We start from the raw sequence: 18862 nt of genomic DNA, 5'->3' as shown, positions 1-18862 counted from the left end.
TGGCAATTCCCTTTAACAAGGAGAGATCTGTAGTAGCAGATCTTAGCCTTAACAATATTCCTTTCATTCAAAGCCTGAATCTTTGACCTGACCTTTCCTTGGGCGCATGGTGAGTCAATCTCTTTGGGCTTCCCTGCTTGGATTTCAACTGTCCTGTTTCACTGAGAAGGCTGATGACACTTCAGAAAACTGTAGAAGGTGATCTGATACCGGGCTGGCAGGGACACGGGACACTGATGAAGTAAACATCCTTCTGCGTCCACCAGTGAACACTCAGCTCTCATTCTGATTCTCCCAGTTCCAGGCAGGCCCAGGGATCACAGGAGGCCTGCTGAGGCCCCCATGAAGCTCATGCTCCCTTCCTCCTCCTTTGGGTTGTGAGAGGACATATCGGTAGTGCCGCAGCTTCTCCTTTGCCATGGCAACAAGCCACAGCCTCTGGCGCCAGACACACAGCCTGGCATCTCATGAGACAGGATCAGGCACACAGAAACATAAGTCAGAGAGCATGGGTCCAGAGCCAGGTGACCTGTTGATTCAGTCTGCTATTACAAAGGTGTGTCGGCTTCTAAGAGGGGCGTCTGGGTTACCATGTCCACTCAAATGACATTCGCTATGTGTTTTTCATGATAAAGCATACAGGATGTTTGATGGTGGTCAAAGCAGCCATTCAGTTGCCAGAAACAGGACAGAGTGTGGTTTCGCATTAGTCATTCCTTCCCCGAGTCACTACCTTCAACCAACGTGTGTGTGTGTGTGTGTGTGTGTGTGTGTGTGTGTGTGTGTGTGTGTGTGTGTGTGTGCAGAGTGGTAAGGACTCTGAGAATAATTGTTTGAGACAAGTTCAGTTTGTTTATGTTCAAGGGACCTTGTTTTAGTATAAATGTCTCTTCTTTACTAAAAGACAAACAAACAAAAAACAAGCCCAGAGTGCATTTTATAGTTTAATATTCAGATTTCATTTTATTACAATGAGTGTTAAGTATGAAATGAACTGTACAAAAGAGCTGTTAAGTTATTTAGTTTCCTCTAGGGCTAAGTAGCTGATAATCAGTATAAACAATCCACAAGAAAGACGTGCTAAAAGACCAGCTCTGTCTGCAAGCTTAGTAATTTGAATGATGAGACTATACAAATAACAGTTGCTTGTTACACAAATTTTAAGTGATTAAAACTGTTTGCTGTCTTTTACATTCCAGATGGTGAATTACCCAACAGATACTGTAGAAGAGTATTAAGTTTACATGTGTTTTAAAGTATTTTCTGCTAAGTACATTTCCCATGATACCTGTCTTCAGAAATATAAAAGAAAAGGAAAGAGAGAAACAAAATAACAACAAACTCCAGAACAGATGTACAATCCAGGATGTTATTTCATTAGTATGTGTGTAACATTGAAATAATGTCTAGAAATCACTAAAATTATTTACTTCACTATAACTATTTCAACATTGTCATGGTCTAGTTGTAGATACAGAAGGACTATTCTAGAAGGCCTCCTGCTCAGACAACCTTAGTGTGTTTTCCGTGACACAGGACTGTAGTAGGAAATGGGTATGATATCAGAAGTGTGAGGGGAATTCTATAGAAATATGAAGTGAGGTCTGGAGAGATGGCTCAGAGGTTAAGAGCACCGGCTGCTCTTCCAGAGGTCCTGAGTTCAATTCCCAGCAACCACATGGTGGTTCACCACCATCTGTAATGAGATCTAGTGCCCTCTTCTGGCCTGTGGGATACACACAGGCAGAACACTGTATACATAATGAATAAATAAATAAATAAATATTTTTTAAAAGAAAGACATATAAAGTGATTCATTTTGGAAGGGTACAGGGAGGGAAGAAAATACGAGGGAAGGCAGCATGCAAAATGCATCGTCGCGACAACAAGGTTTTAGCGGCAATGCGCAAGGGCTTGCGGGCATGCAAATCAAGACACACAGCCAGGATGGCCACTGGAAAAGAAACGGCTGAGAACAAAGCCTACCTTATTAGGTCTGGGAGGATGGGTAGATGATGTTTCTTTTTTTTTTTCTTTTTTTTGTTTTTTTCTAGACAGTGTTTCTCTGTGGCTTTGGAGGCTGTCCTGGAACTCACTCTGTAGTCCAGGCTGGCCTCGAACTCACAGAGATCCGCCTGCCTCTGCCTCCCGAGTGCTGGGATTAAAGGCATGCGCCACCAACGCCCGGCTAGTAGATGATGTTTCTAAAAGGAGAAAATGAGACTCCATTCATCTGACGTTGGGACATAATAAGACTTTCGCCAAAGGGGATTTCCCTGGTAACTGAAACAGAGTAGTGAAGGCTTTAGTGTAGCTTTTAAACCTGAGGGGGAAAAATGTGAGGATTCTAGTTTACCATAGAGGGTAGTAACTAGTGTGCTGGGTTGGGAATGCCCTCTGCTGTGTAAGAAGGGCAAAAAGATCGTAAGAGCTGGAACCTCGTGAAGACTTCCATGGACAGTGTCTTCTAGGTGTGGCATGGCCACGTGCTCACGCATTGGTTGCAGCTGTGGTTACCTGCATGAGGCATTCATAAGTCTGGGCCTTGCACATTTGATCTGGGAAAAGAAAAGGGCTCCTGTGGTCTAACCCCTTCTGAGGGAGTATTCTCCGTTGATGGCGGCCAGATGGTCTAACCCCTTCTGAGGGTATATTCTTAGTTAATGGCAGCCAGATGGTCTAGCCCCTTCTGAGGGAGTATTCACAGTTGATGGCGGCCAGAGGAAGAGATATCACTGTCTTTAGCGCTGTGCCACTGATCCATTACCCTGCTCCGGTCATGAGTTATGCCATCGATGCAGTGAGACTTGAAACCTTGTGCAAAGCCCGAATGCAAAACGGCTCATTTCTCATGGGAAACAGCTTGGCAATTTTCTCAAAAGTTAAAGGTAGATGTCTCCTAGGGTCCTGTAATTCTGCTCCTAGATACATTCTTAAAAGATCTTTTAAATTATATTTTATTGAAGTTTTTAGGGTTTTGTACTTACGTCTACTTCATATTGAGCACATTATCCCTCGTGAACAGTTTTGTTCCTACTTTCGTGTCGTCTTATGTATCTACACTTATCTTTCTGTGAGCAATTTAGTTTCCTTAATATGATGATCCCCAGTAGGGTCCCTCTTCCTGAAAACGACAAAGCTTCACTCTTTATGGCTGAACGGGATTCCACACATTTTCCTCACTTGTTGGCTCCTTAGGTGGGTTACACAGCGTAGCTATTGGGAATACTTCTGCAGTGTACCTTTGTGTTGAAGTGTCTGCGCATTCACACATTCCATAGGAGGACTGTCCAAAACGGCCATTCAGTGAAACATACCCAGTGTGTTCCCCAACTGAGGAATGAGTGAGCAAACTTTGGTAGTGGTGAGCACACACAATGAAACATTATTTGGGGGACATCGATAAGCGAATTGGGTAGGACTCCAGAACATCAAGTTAAGTGGATGAAATGTCTAAAGCAGGGAAGTCCGTCCTGGCACATTGTGGACTGAGGGGCTTTCTGGAGTTGAGGGAGTAGACGGAAGAAAATGATTATTGCCCAGGGACACTTGACTTCAAGCGAATGGAAGAGTTTTGCTGAAAGATAGAGGTATGGTCATTGGGGCATTTGTCAGCCCGCTACTGCCGCTAAGTCATTTGCTTTAAGACTCTGTATTGTATGTTAGATGATTCTTATTTTAACACATTACTTAAAAAAAAAGAAATGTCCCCTGGGGCTATTGGGTTGTATGGAATGCCTCGGAGATCAGTAAATGCATTTGCCACTTGAGTTTTGGATTTGCGTTTCTGCATTCTTTGACCCATTCTTCTGCCGTCTGCTGTTGCTATCAACCATCCTTGCGGCTGCCGGTTATACCTGACCCTAACTGCTCTTTTCATCTCATTTTCCATCTTTACTTGGGTGAGGACTAGCAAACAAGCAAGGCAGTTGTGCTTAAATCATGATGAAGAAGGACAATTTGGATTCTGAATTGAGGTATGACATACAGGATTTTGTTGCATCTAATCTGCTCATTTGATTCTTGGCTGTATTCTGTCCAGCAAAGTTGGAGAAAGGTCGCCTCTAAAATAACCCGGTTGTTGCTCTATTTGTAGAAACAGAGTCTGTCTGGGAGAGTGCCAGGTCCTGGAGTTGCCTCACTTGGTTTTATCTGGAGGAATCTTTAGAGATTTTAGAGAGGACGGGGGCAGATATTTAGAACCCAGTTTTCCAAAACGTTGTTGGGTCACCAATGTTTCAGATTTTATGAGGGTCTCACCCAGTAGAGCGTTCCACCACAAGATGGCAAAGGGAACCATGCGTCTCTCATTCATAGAAGATCTCAGCTTTTCAGCTGACCAGTGTTTGTGTAATGTTGCCTTGGAGCATTTGTAAGTATTATGCAGCGGAAGGACATTTCAAGAGTCAGACTGGGGACTGGAGATGTGGCTTGGTTGATAAAGTGCTTGCTTCTTGAGTATGAGGACAAGAGCTTGAACGCCCAACACCTATGCAAAAAGCCAAGCATGGTGTTTGCCTGTATCCTGAAGCTGGGGAAGTGGAGACCAGAAGAGCCCTAGGATTTGCTGACCCGCCCTATCAGAATTAGTGAGCTTCTAGTTCAGCAAGAGACAAAATAAGGTGGAACACACACACACATGTGTACACACACACACACACACACACACACACAAAGTAAGCTTTTATATATTTGGATACTTAAATACATAAACCAATTTAACTTGCTCAGGAATCTGCAATTAGATCTTTGGTAGTACTTCTTGGTATGAGTTTCTGGTCTCCCCTTTGCCAAGGGTGGTTGTGTGGATCCTTGTTTGCTGTTGGTTTCTGAGTGAGGTCTCAATGTTCTCAGCTCGGCTAGGAAGAGGTTCACCTTCTGAGCCTAGAAGTAAACCTTCCGGAGGCTTAGAAGATTGTCTCTATTCAGGCATTTGTAGAGGGCTTGCTGGGCTTTGCAGGCAACTCTGAAGTTCCACAGTAGAGACCCCCGTGGCATGGATGCCAGATGGGGTGGCTGACAGGCAGGTGGAAGGGAGAGTCAGTGCAAGCGGCTGCAAGTTCTGGTTAGATTCCATGGGGCACAGGGACAAAGGAGGAAAAGAGGCACAGACCTCATTGTTTTGGTAACTACCGTCTCCCCCATTTTCCTTCTGATGCTCCTTTAATGGAGACTTTGCTGCCTCTGAGCTCCCACCCCAGCAGGAAGATGTTCAGGGCTCCACGGCTGGATGTTCGGGGCTCCCCGGCTGGATGTTCAGGGCTCCACAGCTGGATGTTCTGGGCTCCCCGGCTGGATGTTTGGGGCTCCACAGCTGGATGTTCGGGGCTCCACAGCCGGATGTTTGGGACTCCACAGCTGGATGTTCAGGGCTCCCCGGCTGGATGTTCGGGGCTCCACAACTGGATGTTCGGGGCTCTCCGGCTGGATGTGAGTGGCGCTTGCTGACAAGTAATAGAAGCAGAGACACAACTTCATTTGGGAATCCCAATTCCTCTTCACTTGGGAAACCCTACCATGTGGCTTCTTGCTTTGATTTTCAGGTCTTATCTCTATGTTCTTGCATTTCTTCCTGACATCCTGAGCTTTGGATTCTAAGACGAGAAAGGGCTAGGCTGAGTAGATTCATAATTAAGCAAAGCACACACTATTAACTATGAAATACTGATGGTGTCAAAATATGCCGATTATTATGGAAGTTGCATGCCCATATCAGATACCATTCTCCCCTTGAAGTGCTGACGGGCTAGACAGAGTGGAGACGGGCACATGCAGAGAGAGATTCCTAACACTCTAAAACTGAACTCTGTGTTCTCTGTAGAGATCCGCAATCTTATTTCCTACATTCACTGGAAGCAAAACCCAACCTTGGCTCAAGGGCATGATCTGCCCACCAATTCAGAACAAAGAGAAGGGTTGACTGAATTCTTTCCTGCCTTGGACACAGCTGTGAGAAGACTTCGGGATTTCTGCCTTTCAGTGAAGGGATTGTAGATGGAGGCCCCCAACCCAGGGAAAGCAGGGCTAAGGGTGCTGGATTCCATAGGATGTGCGCAGAGCCAAAGAAAGAAGTCAAGGCTCAGAGTTGATTCTTTCCTTGTTTGGAGTGGTGTTCTGTGACACACACGGCAGAGTGTAAAGTGGCATGTATATAGCACAGTGTGACACACATGGTGTAGTGGTATGGACATAACACAGTTTGGGGTGACACATGATATGGGTGTAGCACAGTTTGGGGTGACACATGATATGGGTATAACACAGTTTGGGGTGACACACGATATGGGTATAACACAGTGTAGGGTGACACATGATATGGGTATAACACAGTGTAGGGTGACACATGATATGGGTATAACACAGTTTGGGGTGACACATGATATGGGTATAGCACAGTTTGGGGTATACCTCAGTCCAAGCGCAGAGGCCAGAGGACAGTTTTGTAGGGTGGGTTCTCTCCTTCCACTCTGTGCCATATGAAGGAATTAAACTCAGGCCAACAGGCCTACAAACATGCCCCTGCTTCTAAGGGACCTTGCAGGCTCAGAGCAAATAATTTCCACGCTGATGAGATTGAATTCGTACTAACTTCCTTCCTTGGATTCTGATTTTGGTGCCAAATCTAAGAATCCTTCCCTCGACTAAAGATTTTTCTCCTGTTGGGTCAGAAAGATGGCTCAACCAGTAAAGGTGCTTGCTGCCAAAACCCAAGAGCCGAGTTTGCTGCCTACAACCCTCATGGTGCAGAGAGCTGTCTCTTGTAACCTCCTTATATCTGTGCTCACAGGCGGGCACACACACACACATACACACACACACACAGAGGCACACTAACTAAATAAATGAGAAAAATATTTTTATCCCATTTTTATACTTTCAAATATACTTTTGGTTCATGATTCACGCTGAGTTAATGCACACATAAATGTAAGACACAAGTCCAGGATCTACTTACCTTTGCTTTTTAAATTATTGTCTGTGTGTATCAGTGTGGGCAGGTGCATAGGAGTGCATAGGCCTGCTGCATCCTAAAGTAGACATCAGATCCCTGGAGCTGGGTTTTCAGGGGGTTGTCAACCTCCCGATGTGGTACTGGGAACAAAGTCTGAGTCCCTGTAAGAGGAGGACGCTTTCTCAACGGCTGGGCCGTCTCTCTAGCCCAGATTCACTTACCTTTGTTTCCCGGTTTTCTTTTTGCTACCTTATAAATGTCTACTTGCTCCATTTATCGAAATCCTTCCTCCGAGGTGTTTCAGAACACCCAGTTGTCCATATTTGGATAGGCTTTCTGTTTCTTATACACATGTCACTGCTTTTTCTTACCATTCGACAGAAACAACTAAAGAAGATGTTGATGGGCATTTCACCCAAATGAATCCTGCCACTAGCATAAAGAGCATTTGTTTATGAAATATTTGATGATCTAGAGAGGTCTACTGATGCATTTATGAATCATTCCCAAGGCTTTATGGTAACAGATCTGGCTGCTATCCTACTAAAATATTTATCTTACCTAAACAGAGGACATGGGAAAATATGCCCACATGTTTCCCTCGAGCCAATGCGTAGTTGTCTTACATCTGACTCTGAGACTTCTAAAGAGAAGAGAAAGACAGTTGGCTCCCATCGGGCTCTTTTCTGCCCAGGCCTAGACAGAGACACACAACCAAGAACTCTGCCGGGGGACTTGGGAGCCTGCTCAGATTAAAATAATAAGAAGGGGGAGATCTGAAAAAGCAAGCTGGTCCCTTTTCGGGACACACCAAATCCACATAGCCCCAGTCCAGTCTCAGCCAGTCTTAAAGCTGAGTGCTGCGAGGTCTGCTTCATTGACTTGGGCTTTTGAACCATGCACCTTTACAAACCCGCTTGTGCCGACATCCCCAGCCCCAAGCTGGCTCTGCCCAAATCCAGTGAATCAGCCCTAAAATGCCGACGGCCCCTGGCAGTGACCAAGACTCGGCCTCAGGGAGCCTGCTGGCCTGTCAGACCAAGCGAGGCTACAGAATGGAAATGCCTGCAGAAGTTCCTACGTGTCCATGGAGTTTCGTGGCAGGAAACCACCAAGGCGAAGACGGGCATGGCATACAGGTACTGTTGATGGCAAAAAGATCCTAGCAGAAACTGTTCTGGCACCAAAGGTTTTTTTTGCCATTAAAGGATAAAGACTGAAATAGCAAGAAAAGAAGAAAAGGTGTTAGGGAGAGAGAGAGAGAGAGAGAGAGAGAGAGAGAGAGAGAGAGAGAGAGAGAGAGAGAGAGAGAGAGAGAGAGAGAGAGAGAGAGAGAAACGCAATGGAGCTGGCCTTCTCCTTGAGTTCTTTTGTTTGCTTGCTTTTGCTTAAAGTTACCATTCTCTTTGCTGGAAGGGTTAAACAAAAAGAGAGTCAATCCACCTGTGGGAGGCCCCAAGCTCCCTTCTGAAAGGGAGGCCTCGCACTTCCAGTACAAACAGCCTTGGCTCTGAGGAAGTAGGTGAGTGAGCAGCTTGAAACGAAGAGTGTGCACTCCATTCTCCTCAAGGCAATTTATCATGTTGAGCAGAACGTTTTCCAATGCTGCCCAGGCTTTCCACTGTTACGTTATCTTCTTTTAAACATAAATCATGTGGGCTAGTTCCTGTTCTTCTAGAAATGACAGTGTTTTTGTTTTTTAATCAACATTGTCCAAGAATAATCCCCTGCTCTGCACTAGCCTTCCAATACCATTATTTGGTAATGAAAGGGAGATTATTCCCCCCCCCCTTGATATGAGGTTGAGTGTGTATTCATCAGTTGCTCAGAAAAAGGTAAATACTATTTGATTTCTAAGCAGTATGTACCACCTTCTGTTAGCTGTGCTACAGAATGTGAGAATCTGAGCATCTGCAACGGGACCTTTCTCCTTCCAGAGCCTGGAGACTGATTAAAATCCACTTAGAAGGACAAGGACATCGCAGGCATTGCCTGTAAAGGATGCTTGTCTTAGCTAATGTCAAAACTTGACCTTCTCAGGGTGAGGATCTTTCTTTTTTTCTTTTCTTTTTTCCTGTACAAGCTGTCCCCAGTGGCTTCATTTTCCCACTCTAAAGGTCTATTTTAGTAAAGTAGCTGCTGTTCTGATTTACCAGCTAATTTTATTAATAAAGCAATTTGCAATAATGTGGCTCCTCTCTGGAGAGCAGCGTGTTTTACACAGATGGTTTATATAATAAAGGGCTGGTGCAGGAGAGGCATGGACTTTTGCGGATGCTTAGGGAGCCAAGGAGAGTCTACCCCGTGAGTTGCCTTAGAAGCGGGGACCAGGAAGAGTCTCCCCACATTTCTAGGAGAACTCAGCTTTCCACATACTGGGGTGAAATACCTGCTGACCACTCCTCACCACCTCCCCTCTGACTTTGCACTGGGCAGGAGCCTTCTCCCTCAGCCTCCCTACAATCCTTCACTTTCTTCCCATGCTCCCCTTGACCGTCTGTGATGGCCGGAAGGGCGGTGTGTGCGTGCAGATCAGGTGAGGGGGAGATGCATTGTTTCTCTGTGTTTGTCATAGGGTGGCCAGTGACACTATGAACTCTGATGTGACCCTTTAGAGAGTTTGCCTCCTCCATCAAAAAGTTCTTGTTCCAATACCTCTCTGGGGCTGTGTGTCATTGTTCAGACACTAGTCCGTTGTAGGGCAGTGCTTCTTAAGGAATGCAACAACCAGGAGCACTTTCTTCAAACACCTGAGGGTTGGGTTGCTTCAGCTGAAGGTGGGGCCTGGGCTCCACCTCCCTTGTGGCCAGTCAGCCTCTGGACTCCTCCTCAGCTGTGTCTGCGGATCCCATTCTTCACAGGATTTTTGGAACGTAGGTCTGGGGCAATTTTTCACTTTGCCTTGGTGAGCAAGACTCTGTGATTCAGGGGAGCATATCTTGTGTAGACAAACTCTTGGGCAAACACCTGTAATCCTAGATCACACTCTTCTGAGAAATGGGACCTTAAAGAACACTCGGCAAAACTTGGTGAATTTGAGGGGAGGAAAGCCAAGTTAAACTTGTCAGTGTCCCCGTGAAACGGTCAAGACTTTGACTCACGATGAATGCGCTGTGCTCTGACGCACATCTTCCCGATGCCTCCTTCATTGCCCCTCTCCCAGGGTCAACGGTGCTTCATGTCTTCTTTCAAGACACCTACTAATTACACTTATTTGGGAGATTTCCTATAACTGTTAAAGAGGGAGTTCAAGGGAAGAGAGCCATGATTCTAACTGGTTCCTCTTCAACTTGGCTTCTACCTTCATTTCTTACAAAAATAGGTGGGGCACAGTTAAGTCCAGACTTTTCTTTATTATAACATTTCCTCCTGGGGTAAGAAGTGTTAGGAAAGACAACAATGGTGTGAAGACGCGTCTGTTTGACTTTGTCCTTTCCATTAGTCCTGAAGGATATCCTTCTGTTTCATATGTAGTTGGAAGAAGATAGATTTTGGCATCAAGCAGAACAGAAGTTACATCCCAACTCTGCCAGTTTGAGAACTGAGATACTGACCTTGAAACGGTGTATTGGACACCTAACACACAGTAGACACTCAGTAAATTCAGGTTTTTTTTCCCCAGCTACCCTATAACATCTGTTCGTTGGTCTGGGGGTGAGGGAAGATGCAAGTCCACCAGCTGACACTAATAAGAGACTATTCTCAGGGGTGAAAGGTATTGACACATTACAGTCTGTGCGGGTCCGTGTGAGCTTCAGAACCCTACAGTCTGGAAACAGGGGAAGCTGCCATCTTCTTCCTAATCTGGGCAAGTGCAGCCTTCAGCCCAGGGCCTTCATCTTCTGTAAGGGAGTGTTATGTTGTGTTCCCACGGAGACTGGGCACGATTTCTAAGTAAAGTTGACCAGGAAAAGGGGACAGGTCAGCAAGTACGCAAACGCATGTACAAACTGAAAAGAAATTGGAGACAAATGTTTGAAAATGGTGAAAAGTGTGCCAGGTTGAGTGGAGATCCTTCTTTTAGCTTCGAATTCTCAGAAAAAGTGGATGTGTAAAAATCTGTTGCATTAGGGGCTACAAAATAACGCCATTCCTAAGAGGCTGAGCATTAGCTGTTTCTGTTCACAACACATTGAACTCTGAGGCAGATAGAAAACACACACCCAAGTCAAGATTAAGCAAAAGACACAGGGGATCGGTTTCAAGCAACTCACAAGACACATCCAGAATGCTAAGGGGCCACATAGATCTAGTTTTAAGGTAGTTTGATTGTACGAATGACGGCAGGAGGAAATGGCATAGCTGTTTAGTGAAATTCTAACCTAAGGGTCAGCAAGCTTTTCCTGTAAGTCATATGTACTTTTTTTTTTTTAAAGTAGTACATGTTTTAAGCTTGGGGGCCTGGTTGACTTTTATTGTTTGGACTCTGTGCTCCCTTCCCTGCACCAGGGCCTCTGCCTCTGCCCAGAATCTTACCCAGAAGATGCACAGTCATCCCCATTGCCTAGCTGATGCCACCCTTAGGCTTCCCCCTCTCTCTCACAGTATGGGTTGATCTTTCTCCAACTGAGTTAGCTGTGTGTGTCTGTCTGTCTGTCTGTGTGTGTGTGTGTCTGTCTGTCTGTGTGTGTGTTTTATCAAAATTATGCTGTCATTACCATGAGGATGAAGATCAGAGCTTTTTCTGTTTTGCAATCTTGCAAAACATTTGCACTTTGGAAGTTCTCGATACAAGTGAATTCTTAATCGAGGAGCATGCAGTCAGAAGTTGGGGAGCAGAAAAAAACAAACAGCTCAGAACCTCCGCTCCCCACTCAGTACCCCTGCTCCCCGTTTCCTTCCCTATTAGGCATTCAGGCTATCTGGTTATCTTTGCTGAGTCCTAAATTCCCAGTCTGGAAAATGGACCCAAGCCAACACCACACCAGTCTGGCATGTATTTGCAGTGACTGGGATCCCTCTTAAATATTTCTGTGGGCCCAGCAAGAGCCTTGTCCCAATGCTGTCTAGTTCTCTTCAAACGTGGAGGGCAGGGAATTTGTATACTTATCATTTATTGTTGGCAAATAGACAGGGCCTTTCACAATATAGTCCAGTTAGGGCTGGAACTCTTCATGCAGCTGAGTTTGGCTTCAAACTCATGGTGAAAACCTCCTGCCTTCTAGACACTAGGATTATAAACTTCAGTCACTGCATCTGGATCTACTTGAAATTTTGGAAAGAAGCATGCATTAACTCTCATTAAAGGTTGGACGGAAAATAAAAAACACCTACAAACGGGATCTCACACAACCCTGAGATCATTGCTGTTTCTCCCTCATTAGTGTTTACAAATCCATTGCTTGTTCTATTGGAGTAGATCTCCAGAAAACATTGCTTTTTTCCCTAGGGTCTTTTCACTTCACACATGGCTTCCCATTTGATCAAATTAAAATACGGGCTCATTTGTTCTTCAAATGGTTGTAATAAGATGGCACATATTATCAACACTGTGCTCTTAGTGACTAGAATAAAAATATTTGAGACAGAAGGAAGGGAAAGAGACCAGAGCTCCCAGGAGTTTGAGTTCCTCTCCTGCCAGCTTTCCCTAGGGTCTGATGGTATTGTCAGACTGGAGACTTCCCGGAGGCTTCTGACACACCGTGTGAGTCATCTAAGTAAAACTACAGAGTTTCTAGAAGGTAGACGGAAACAGGAAGGAGAGCTGGCTTGTCCTGAAACCAAGAGGAGGGGAAAGGGACGTGGAGTCTGTAGGGAGAGACAGGTCTAAGGTGATAAACATGCACAGTGCTCATCACACTGACCGTGCTCCTCACTGGCTGTGCTCCTCACTGACCGTTCTCCTCACTGACCATGCTCCTCACTGCCTGTGCTCCTCACTGTGCTCCTCACTGCCTGTGCTCCTCACTGTGCTCCTCACTGACTGTGCTCCTCACTGTGCTCCTCACTGGCTGTGCTCCTCACTGTGCTCCTCACTGGCTGTGCTCCTCACTGGCTGTGCTCCTCACTGACGGTGCTCCTCACTGACGGTGCTCCTCACTCACTGTGCTCTTCACTGACTGTGCTCCTCACTGTGCTCCTCACTGGCTGTGCTCCTCACTGGCTGTGCTCCTCACTGTGCTCCTCACTGGCTGTGCTCCTCACTGGCTGTGCTCCTCACTGACGGTGCTCCTCACTGACTGTGCTCCTCATTGACTGTGCTCCTCACTGACTGTGCTCCTCATTGACTGTGCTCCTCACACTGATGGTGCTCCTCACTGACTGTGCTCCTCACTGACTGTGCTCCTCACTGACTGTGCTCCTCACTGGCTGTGCTCCTCACTGGCTGTGCTCCTCACTGACGGTGCTCCTCACTGACTGTGCTCCTCACTGTGCTCCTCACTGACTGTGCTCCTCACTGGCTGTGCTCCTCACTGACGGTGCTCCTCACTGACTGTGCTCCTCACTGGCTGTGCTCCTCACTGACTGTGCTCCTCACTGTGCTCCTCACTGGCTGTGCTCCTCACTGACGGTGCTCCTCACTGGCTGTGCTCCTCAAAGGGACCAAAGGGGACTGAAGACAGGCGAAGGTAAGGTCAGGGGACAGTTTAACCCAGCGCCAAGGTTTTTCTCAGCTACGCCGGAGCGGTGAGTGTGAGCCTTGAGTGTGAGCGGTGAGTCTGAGCCTTGAGTGTGAGCGGTGAGTGTGAGCGGTGAGTCTGAGCCTTGAGTCTGAGCCTTGAGTGTGAGCGGTGAGTGTGAGCGGTGAGTGTGAGCGGTGAGTGTGAGCCTTGAGTGTGAGCGGTGAGTGTGAGCGGTGAGTGTGAGCGGTGAGTCTGAGCCTTGAGTGTGAGCGGTGAGTGTGAGCGGTGAGTGTGAGCCTTGAGTGTGAGCGGTGAGTGTGAGCGGTGAGTGTGAGCGGTGAGTCTGAGCCTGAGTGTGAGCCTTGAGTGTGAGCGGTGAGTGAGCCTGAGTGAGCGGTGAGTGTGAGCGGTGAGTGTGAGCGGTGAGTCTGAGCCTTGAGTGTGAGCCTTGAGTGTGAGCGGTGAGTGTGAGCCTTGAGTGTGAGCTGAGTGTGAGCGGTGAGTGTGAGCGGTGAGTCTGAGCCTTGAGTGTGAGCGGTGAGTCTGAGCCGTGGGTCTCAGCGGTGAGTCTGAGCACACTTGCTGCCTGTCGGTCGGCTCTCGCTCTGAAGATTCTAACCAGCCAAGGGGAAGCGCGGTCCTCCTCGAGCACCTTTCTGCGGGTTCGGTCACAAGGAGGTCAGGGACCTCACAGGGTTCGCGCTCCGGCTCAGCCTCTTCCCTCTTCTGATCCCTGGGGAGGCTTCGCAGCCCGCAGAGCAGCAGGAGGGACAGAGCCTCGCGGGGGCGGTAACCTTCACATCCAGGGCAGCATGGCGGGCAGCAGGAAGGGAACCCGTTCTCATTTCCTCCTCCCCACACCGTTTGTATTGAAATCGAACTCACCCTTGTCCTCGGGTACCCCACCCCACCCCACCCCGCCCCGCCCCACCCCACCCCACCCCCCACCCCACCCCACCCCGCCCCACCCCACCCCACCCCCTTACTACACCCTTCCCCCCCAGGAGTTCCTGTCGCCTGCTCCTTTCCTGGGATGCTTGCAACACCCAGACCTGCTTTCAAAGGAACTGTGGCCTTGTTTGAAAACAAAACAAAACAAAACAAAACAAAAAAACAAAAAACAATAGCCTAGAAAAATTCTGCCTGGCCGGGCATTGTTGGTGGTGCACGCCTTTAATCCCAGCAATCAGGAGGTAGAGGCAGGAGGATCTCTGTGAGTTCGAGGCCAGGCTTGTCTACAAGAGCTAGTTCCAGGACAGCCTCCAAAGCCACAGAGAAACCCTGTCTCGAAGAAAGGAAGGAAGGAAGGAAGGAAGGAAGGAAGGAAGGAAGGAAGGAAGGAAGGAAGGAAGGAAGGAAGGAAGGAAGGAAGGAAGGAAGGAAGGAAGGAAGGAAGGAAGGAAGGAAGGAAGGAAGGAAGGAAGGAAGGGAAAGAAAGAGAGAAAGAAAGAAAGAAAGAAGAAAAACGCTGCCTGTACAGGAGCAATATTAAGACACGCTGACACGATTTATTTTAGGCTGGTCTAATTTGGGTCGGTCCTGGGGCCTGTGCTCATTTCTGCGAGCCTCTCTCTGGCCGCGTACGTCTTAACCGTGTTTCAGGAGGGACCTAGGCGGCACTGAGATGGATGGGGCTCAGAGTGTGTGTGTGTGTGTGTGTGTGTGTGTGTGTGTGTGTGTGTGTGTGTGTGTGTGTGACTTGAAATCGGAATCGGCTGCTGGTGGGGAACCAGAAAGACTCAGTGCTGGGCACCGTTGCTTGTTGCCCCGCCTGGGGGAATGGAGCGGAATTTCGGAAACAAGTACAGTCGGGCAGTGTAGCTTTGGATGAGAAATGCCCTAGGGCTCCAGCATGATTGCAGCTTGAAATAATGAGAGATGAAAATTCAGTTTGTTTTGACGTTTCCACTGTGATTTTTTTTTCCTGGGGTTAGAAGTTGCCTTGCTTATGTCCCATGATGAAAACATCAGAGATTCAAGACTCAAAAATAACACTGAGTCACATGAACTGTGGTTTCTCATATGGAGGTTGTAGTTACATGGAAGGTGTTGTTTTCAACAGATGTTTTGAAACCTGGATGAGGTGGCGGAGTGGTTAAGGCGATGGTCTGCTAACAAAGGAGAAACCATAGATCAAATGACTTTTATCCACCCAGTCCCTCCTCCAACCGCCCCCAAAAAAAGCCCTTCTGAATTTCCCTGCATTGCTTGTGAAAGACAGTAGGGTGCGCTATTTCATAAAGAAAATGAAGCCTTCCCATTCCTTGGAATGAAGCTAACAGGATTTTTTTTTCTTCTCCTAGAATGTATAGAGTTAACCTGATTGTGTCAACAGGAAATTATCATAGTGAGAAAAAAGTAACAGATTATGTCCGGCATATTCCTGGGCTTCTGAAAAGACCAGATGCTACAGCAGGTTTATTATAGCCTAACCCAGTTAGGTGTTTTGTTACTTTAACTTTAATTTTTAATTTTTTTTATTCTTGAGAATTCCACAACACAGGCACACACACACCACACACATACATATATACACAATGCAATATTACCATATCCACTCCCTACATTTCCCTCGAACTCCCTCTGTATTTCCTTCAACATGACCCCTCTCAATTTCATCTCCTCCTCCTCCTCCTCCTCCTCCTCCTCCTCTCTTTCCCTGTCTCCTCCTCTTCTGCAATCCACTGTGTTCAATTAGTGACATCCATATGGTATCACAAGTTTGTGGAGCCATACTGGACCCTAGTAAAACCATGGTCCCATGCCTCCCAGCAGCTGCAAACTGTCCGTAGCTTTTCCCGGGTAAGGAGTAAGGTCCAGAGAGCTCCTCCTCCTCCCACGCTGGGAGTTTGACGGCTTGATCTTACGCAGGTCTTGTGCAGACAGCCACGGCTGCTGTGCGTCCATGAGGGGGGGCAGCGGCACCGTCACGTCCAGGAGCGTTTCGCAGCATTCCTGCCCTATCCTTCATTCTTTCCGCTCTTTCTGCCAGCTCTTCCACAGTGTTCTCTGGGACTTGGCGTGTGTAGGGGTTGGTGAAGCCATTCAGTCTAGGGCTAAACATCCAGTCTCTTACTCTCAGAGCTTGCGCCCATGATGCGTCTCTGCACTGACCGAGGCTCTCTGCAAAAAGAGGCTTCTAGACCAAGACTGGAAAACGACCTCAGCTTATGGGTACAAATGTAAACATTGAGAGGGCAGTCTTCGAACTCTGCGTTTATAAAGATAACAACGGCTGATTTCATCGCCCCTCCTCTTACAATACCTAGGGAATGAAATCAGCTTGTGTGTCCACCCACAGGTGCATGGATAAGAGAAACGAGGCATGTAAACACGATGAAATAGTACTCAACTGTAAAGAAAAAATGAAATCCCGAGATTTGCATGTAAATGGATGAAACGGGGGGGGAGTATCAGAGTAAGGTGTCTCGGGGGCAGAAAGGCAAATGCCCCATGTTCTCCGCGGAGGTGCTTAACTTGAAGCACGAGTTTCAGAAGCCGGGAAAGGACCTTCAGGAAGGGGGCATGTTAAGGAGAGGGTGCAGTAGATTACGGGCAAAATGAAGGCCGAGAGGCGCGACACCGGGGGATTGGAAGGTTTGAGCATGAAGAAGTACAGGGAAAACCGAGATGTGTGGGTAGAGGGTTAACCAAAAGGAGAGTTCATGAGAAGCCCCAGAGGAACCTGATGTCTCACAACCCAATTAAAATGTCACTGGAGGAAAGGTAGAATGGATTTGACATGAAACGAGAGAGTAGCCCTGGGGTTAAAAGGATTAAGTGGGGTACATGAAAGAGAGGAGGGAGTAGTGGGTTACAAACCCAAAGAAATCTGCATGAAGTTACAGAAACCCAGTATTTAGTGAGCAAGTTTCAAAATGCAACTTCATAAAATAAAGAGTTCAAACAGAATGATCCTGCAGAGGTAGGCAGCACTGCCCCCCAAAAGATGCGGGCTACTAAAGAAAACTCATAATGCGAGTCTTGAGATACTTCCTTAACAAGTCAGACAGGCCCCAAACGCCTCCGAAACCATTTAGGTCCTTGCCACTGCCCTTGGTAACCCACCATAGCCGCGTGGTCCTATTGCTGAAGACAATTGTTTTAGTCACCGTGTGTGAAGAGGCGCTATGACCACAGCAACCCTTACATAAAGGAAGCATGTAATTAGGGCTAGCTTGAGGTCTCAGAGGTTTAGCGCATTATCGTCCTGGTGGGGGCACATGGCGGCAGACACGGTGCAGACACAAGTAGCTGAGGGTTCTGCATCTGCGGGCTTTTGAAACCCCAAAGCTCAAGCTGGTGACACACTTCTCCCAACAAGGCCACATCTACTCCAACAAGGCCACACCCCCTTAATCCTTCTCAGGTAAGGCCACTCCCCTAATGACCCAGCCTCTCCCCTAATGACCCAGCCTTCAGATAACTCGAGTCGACTGAGGCCGTTTTCATCCAAACCACCACCACATTACAATGCATCTGGGGTGCAGGAAACAGAGAAATCAATCTCAGATAAAACCAGGACGCCTCTTCCCTGCTGGATGGCTTCCATAGTCCTGGAAGACGCTATTTAGACTACTGGAGAAAAATGACATCAGTGTTCTTACCCATTACTGGACCATGCATGCGACAATACTGACCAGGTGTGCAAGGTGTGCTCCCTGCTGTAATACTGGCATGCATGATTGCTATGGGGGTAACTAACCACTGTCCGTCGGGGTGTGACGTCAGCTCTCCAGCAGGGAATTTCGTTGTTGGCACTGAAATCCTAGTCAAAAGCCCCATATGTCCTATAGTAGATCCCTTAGCAGATTTTCCACAATGGTCAGCTGAGTGTTTTACAGAGCAAATAGTTTCCCAGCTGAGTATCTAAAGGTATGCTGCCAACTCCTAAGCATGGCTGACTGAGAAAAGAAAAGCAGGCTTTTCATTCCCAGCTATATTTGTTACTTTATTTTCATGACAAACATACCTAGCAGAAGAATCTTAAAGAATAAACAGTTTTGTCACTGTAAAAAAAAAAATCGCACCCTTGGTGAGGGTATAGGTTAACTATGTATTGTGGAAGGTACTTACAAGAGAAACTGGCATCCCAGGTGAGTCAGCAGCTTTCCGAGAACAGACCGGGAAGCCAGAAAGAGAGTGTGCTCCCCTGCACAGACTTTTATGCATCTGTAGCCACGCCCAAAGCGGGCGTGGTCAGTGGCACAGGTATCAAAGATCTCTCCCTACACAGTTTATTTTGGCTGAGTGAATACCATCCGTCATGGCAGGGAAGGCGTAGCAGGGAGGCACATCAATTAAAGGTTGTGACAGCAGGAACATGTCACGTTGTACCACAGTTGCC

General features: G+C 47.2%; 1 protein-coding gene across 2 annotated transcripts in view; it reads left to right on the top strand.

Moving 5' to 3' along the window:
- Positions 1–18862, top strand: part of Kcnab1 (potassium voltage-gated channel subfamily A member regulatory beta subunit 1) — a 384414-nt gene that overhangs the window by 8277 nt on the left and 357275 nt on the right. The window contains exon 1 of one of the 2 annotated variants that reach the window (XM_040754344.1): positions 7710–8091. The exons of the other annotated variant lie outside the window; for it this stretch is intronic. Within the exon in view, the coding sequence (XP_040610278.1) occupies positions 7850–8091 (242 nt within the window). The 5' untranslated portion in view covers positions 7710–7849. Of the gene's footprint in view, positions 1–7709; positions 8092–18862 lie in introns of those variants that run through there. 2 annotated transcript variants of the gene reach the window in all.

The sequence above is a fragment of the Mesocricetus auratus genome, unplaced genomic scaffold, assembly GCF_017639785.1.
Source record: "Mesocricetus auratus isolate SY011 unplaced genomic scaffold, BCM_Maur_2.0 Super-Scaffold_100011, whole genome shotgun sequence".
Lineage (NCBI taxonomy): Eukaryota > Metazoa > Chordata > Mammalia > Rodentia > Cricetidae > Mesocricetus > Mesocricetus auratus.
Note: the sequence above shows the minus strand (reverse complement) of the source record. Positions and strands in the feature narration are given on the sequence as shown.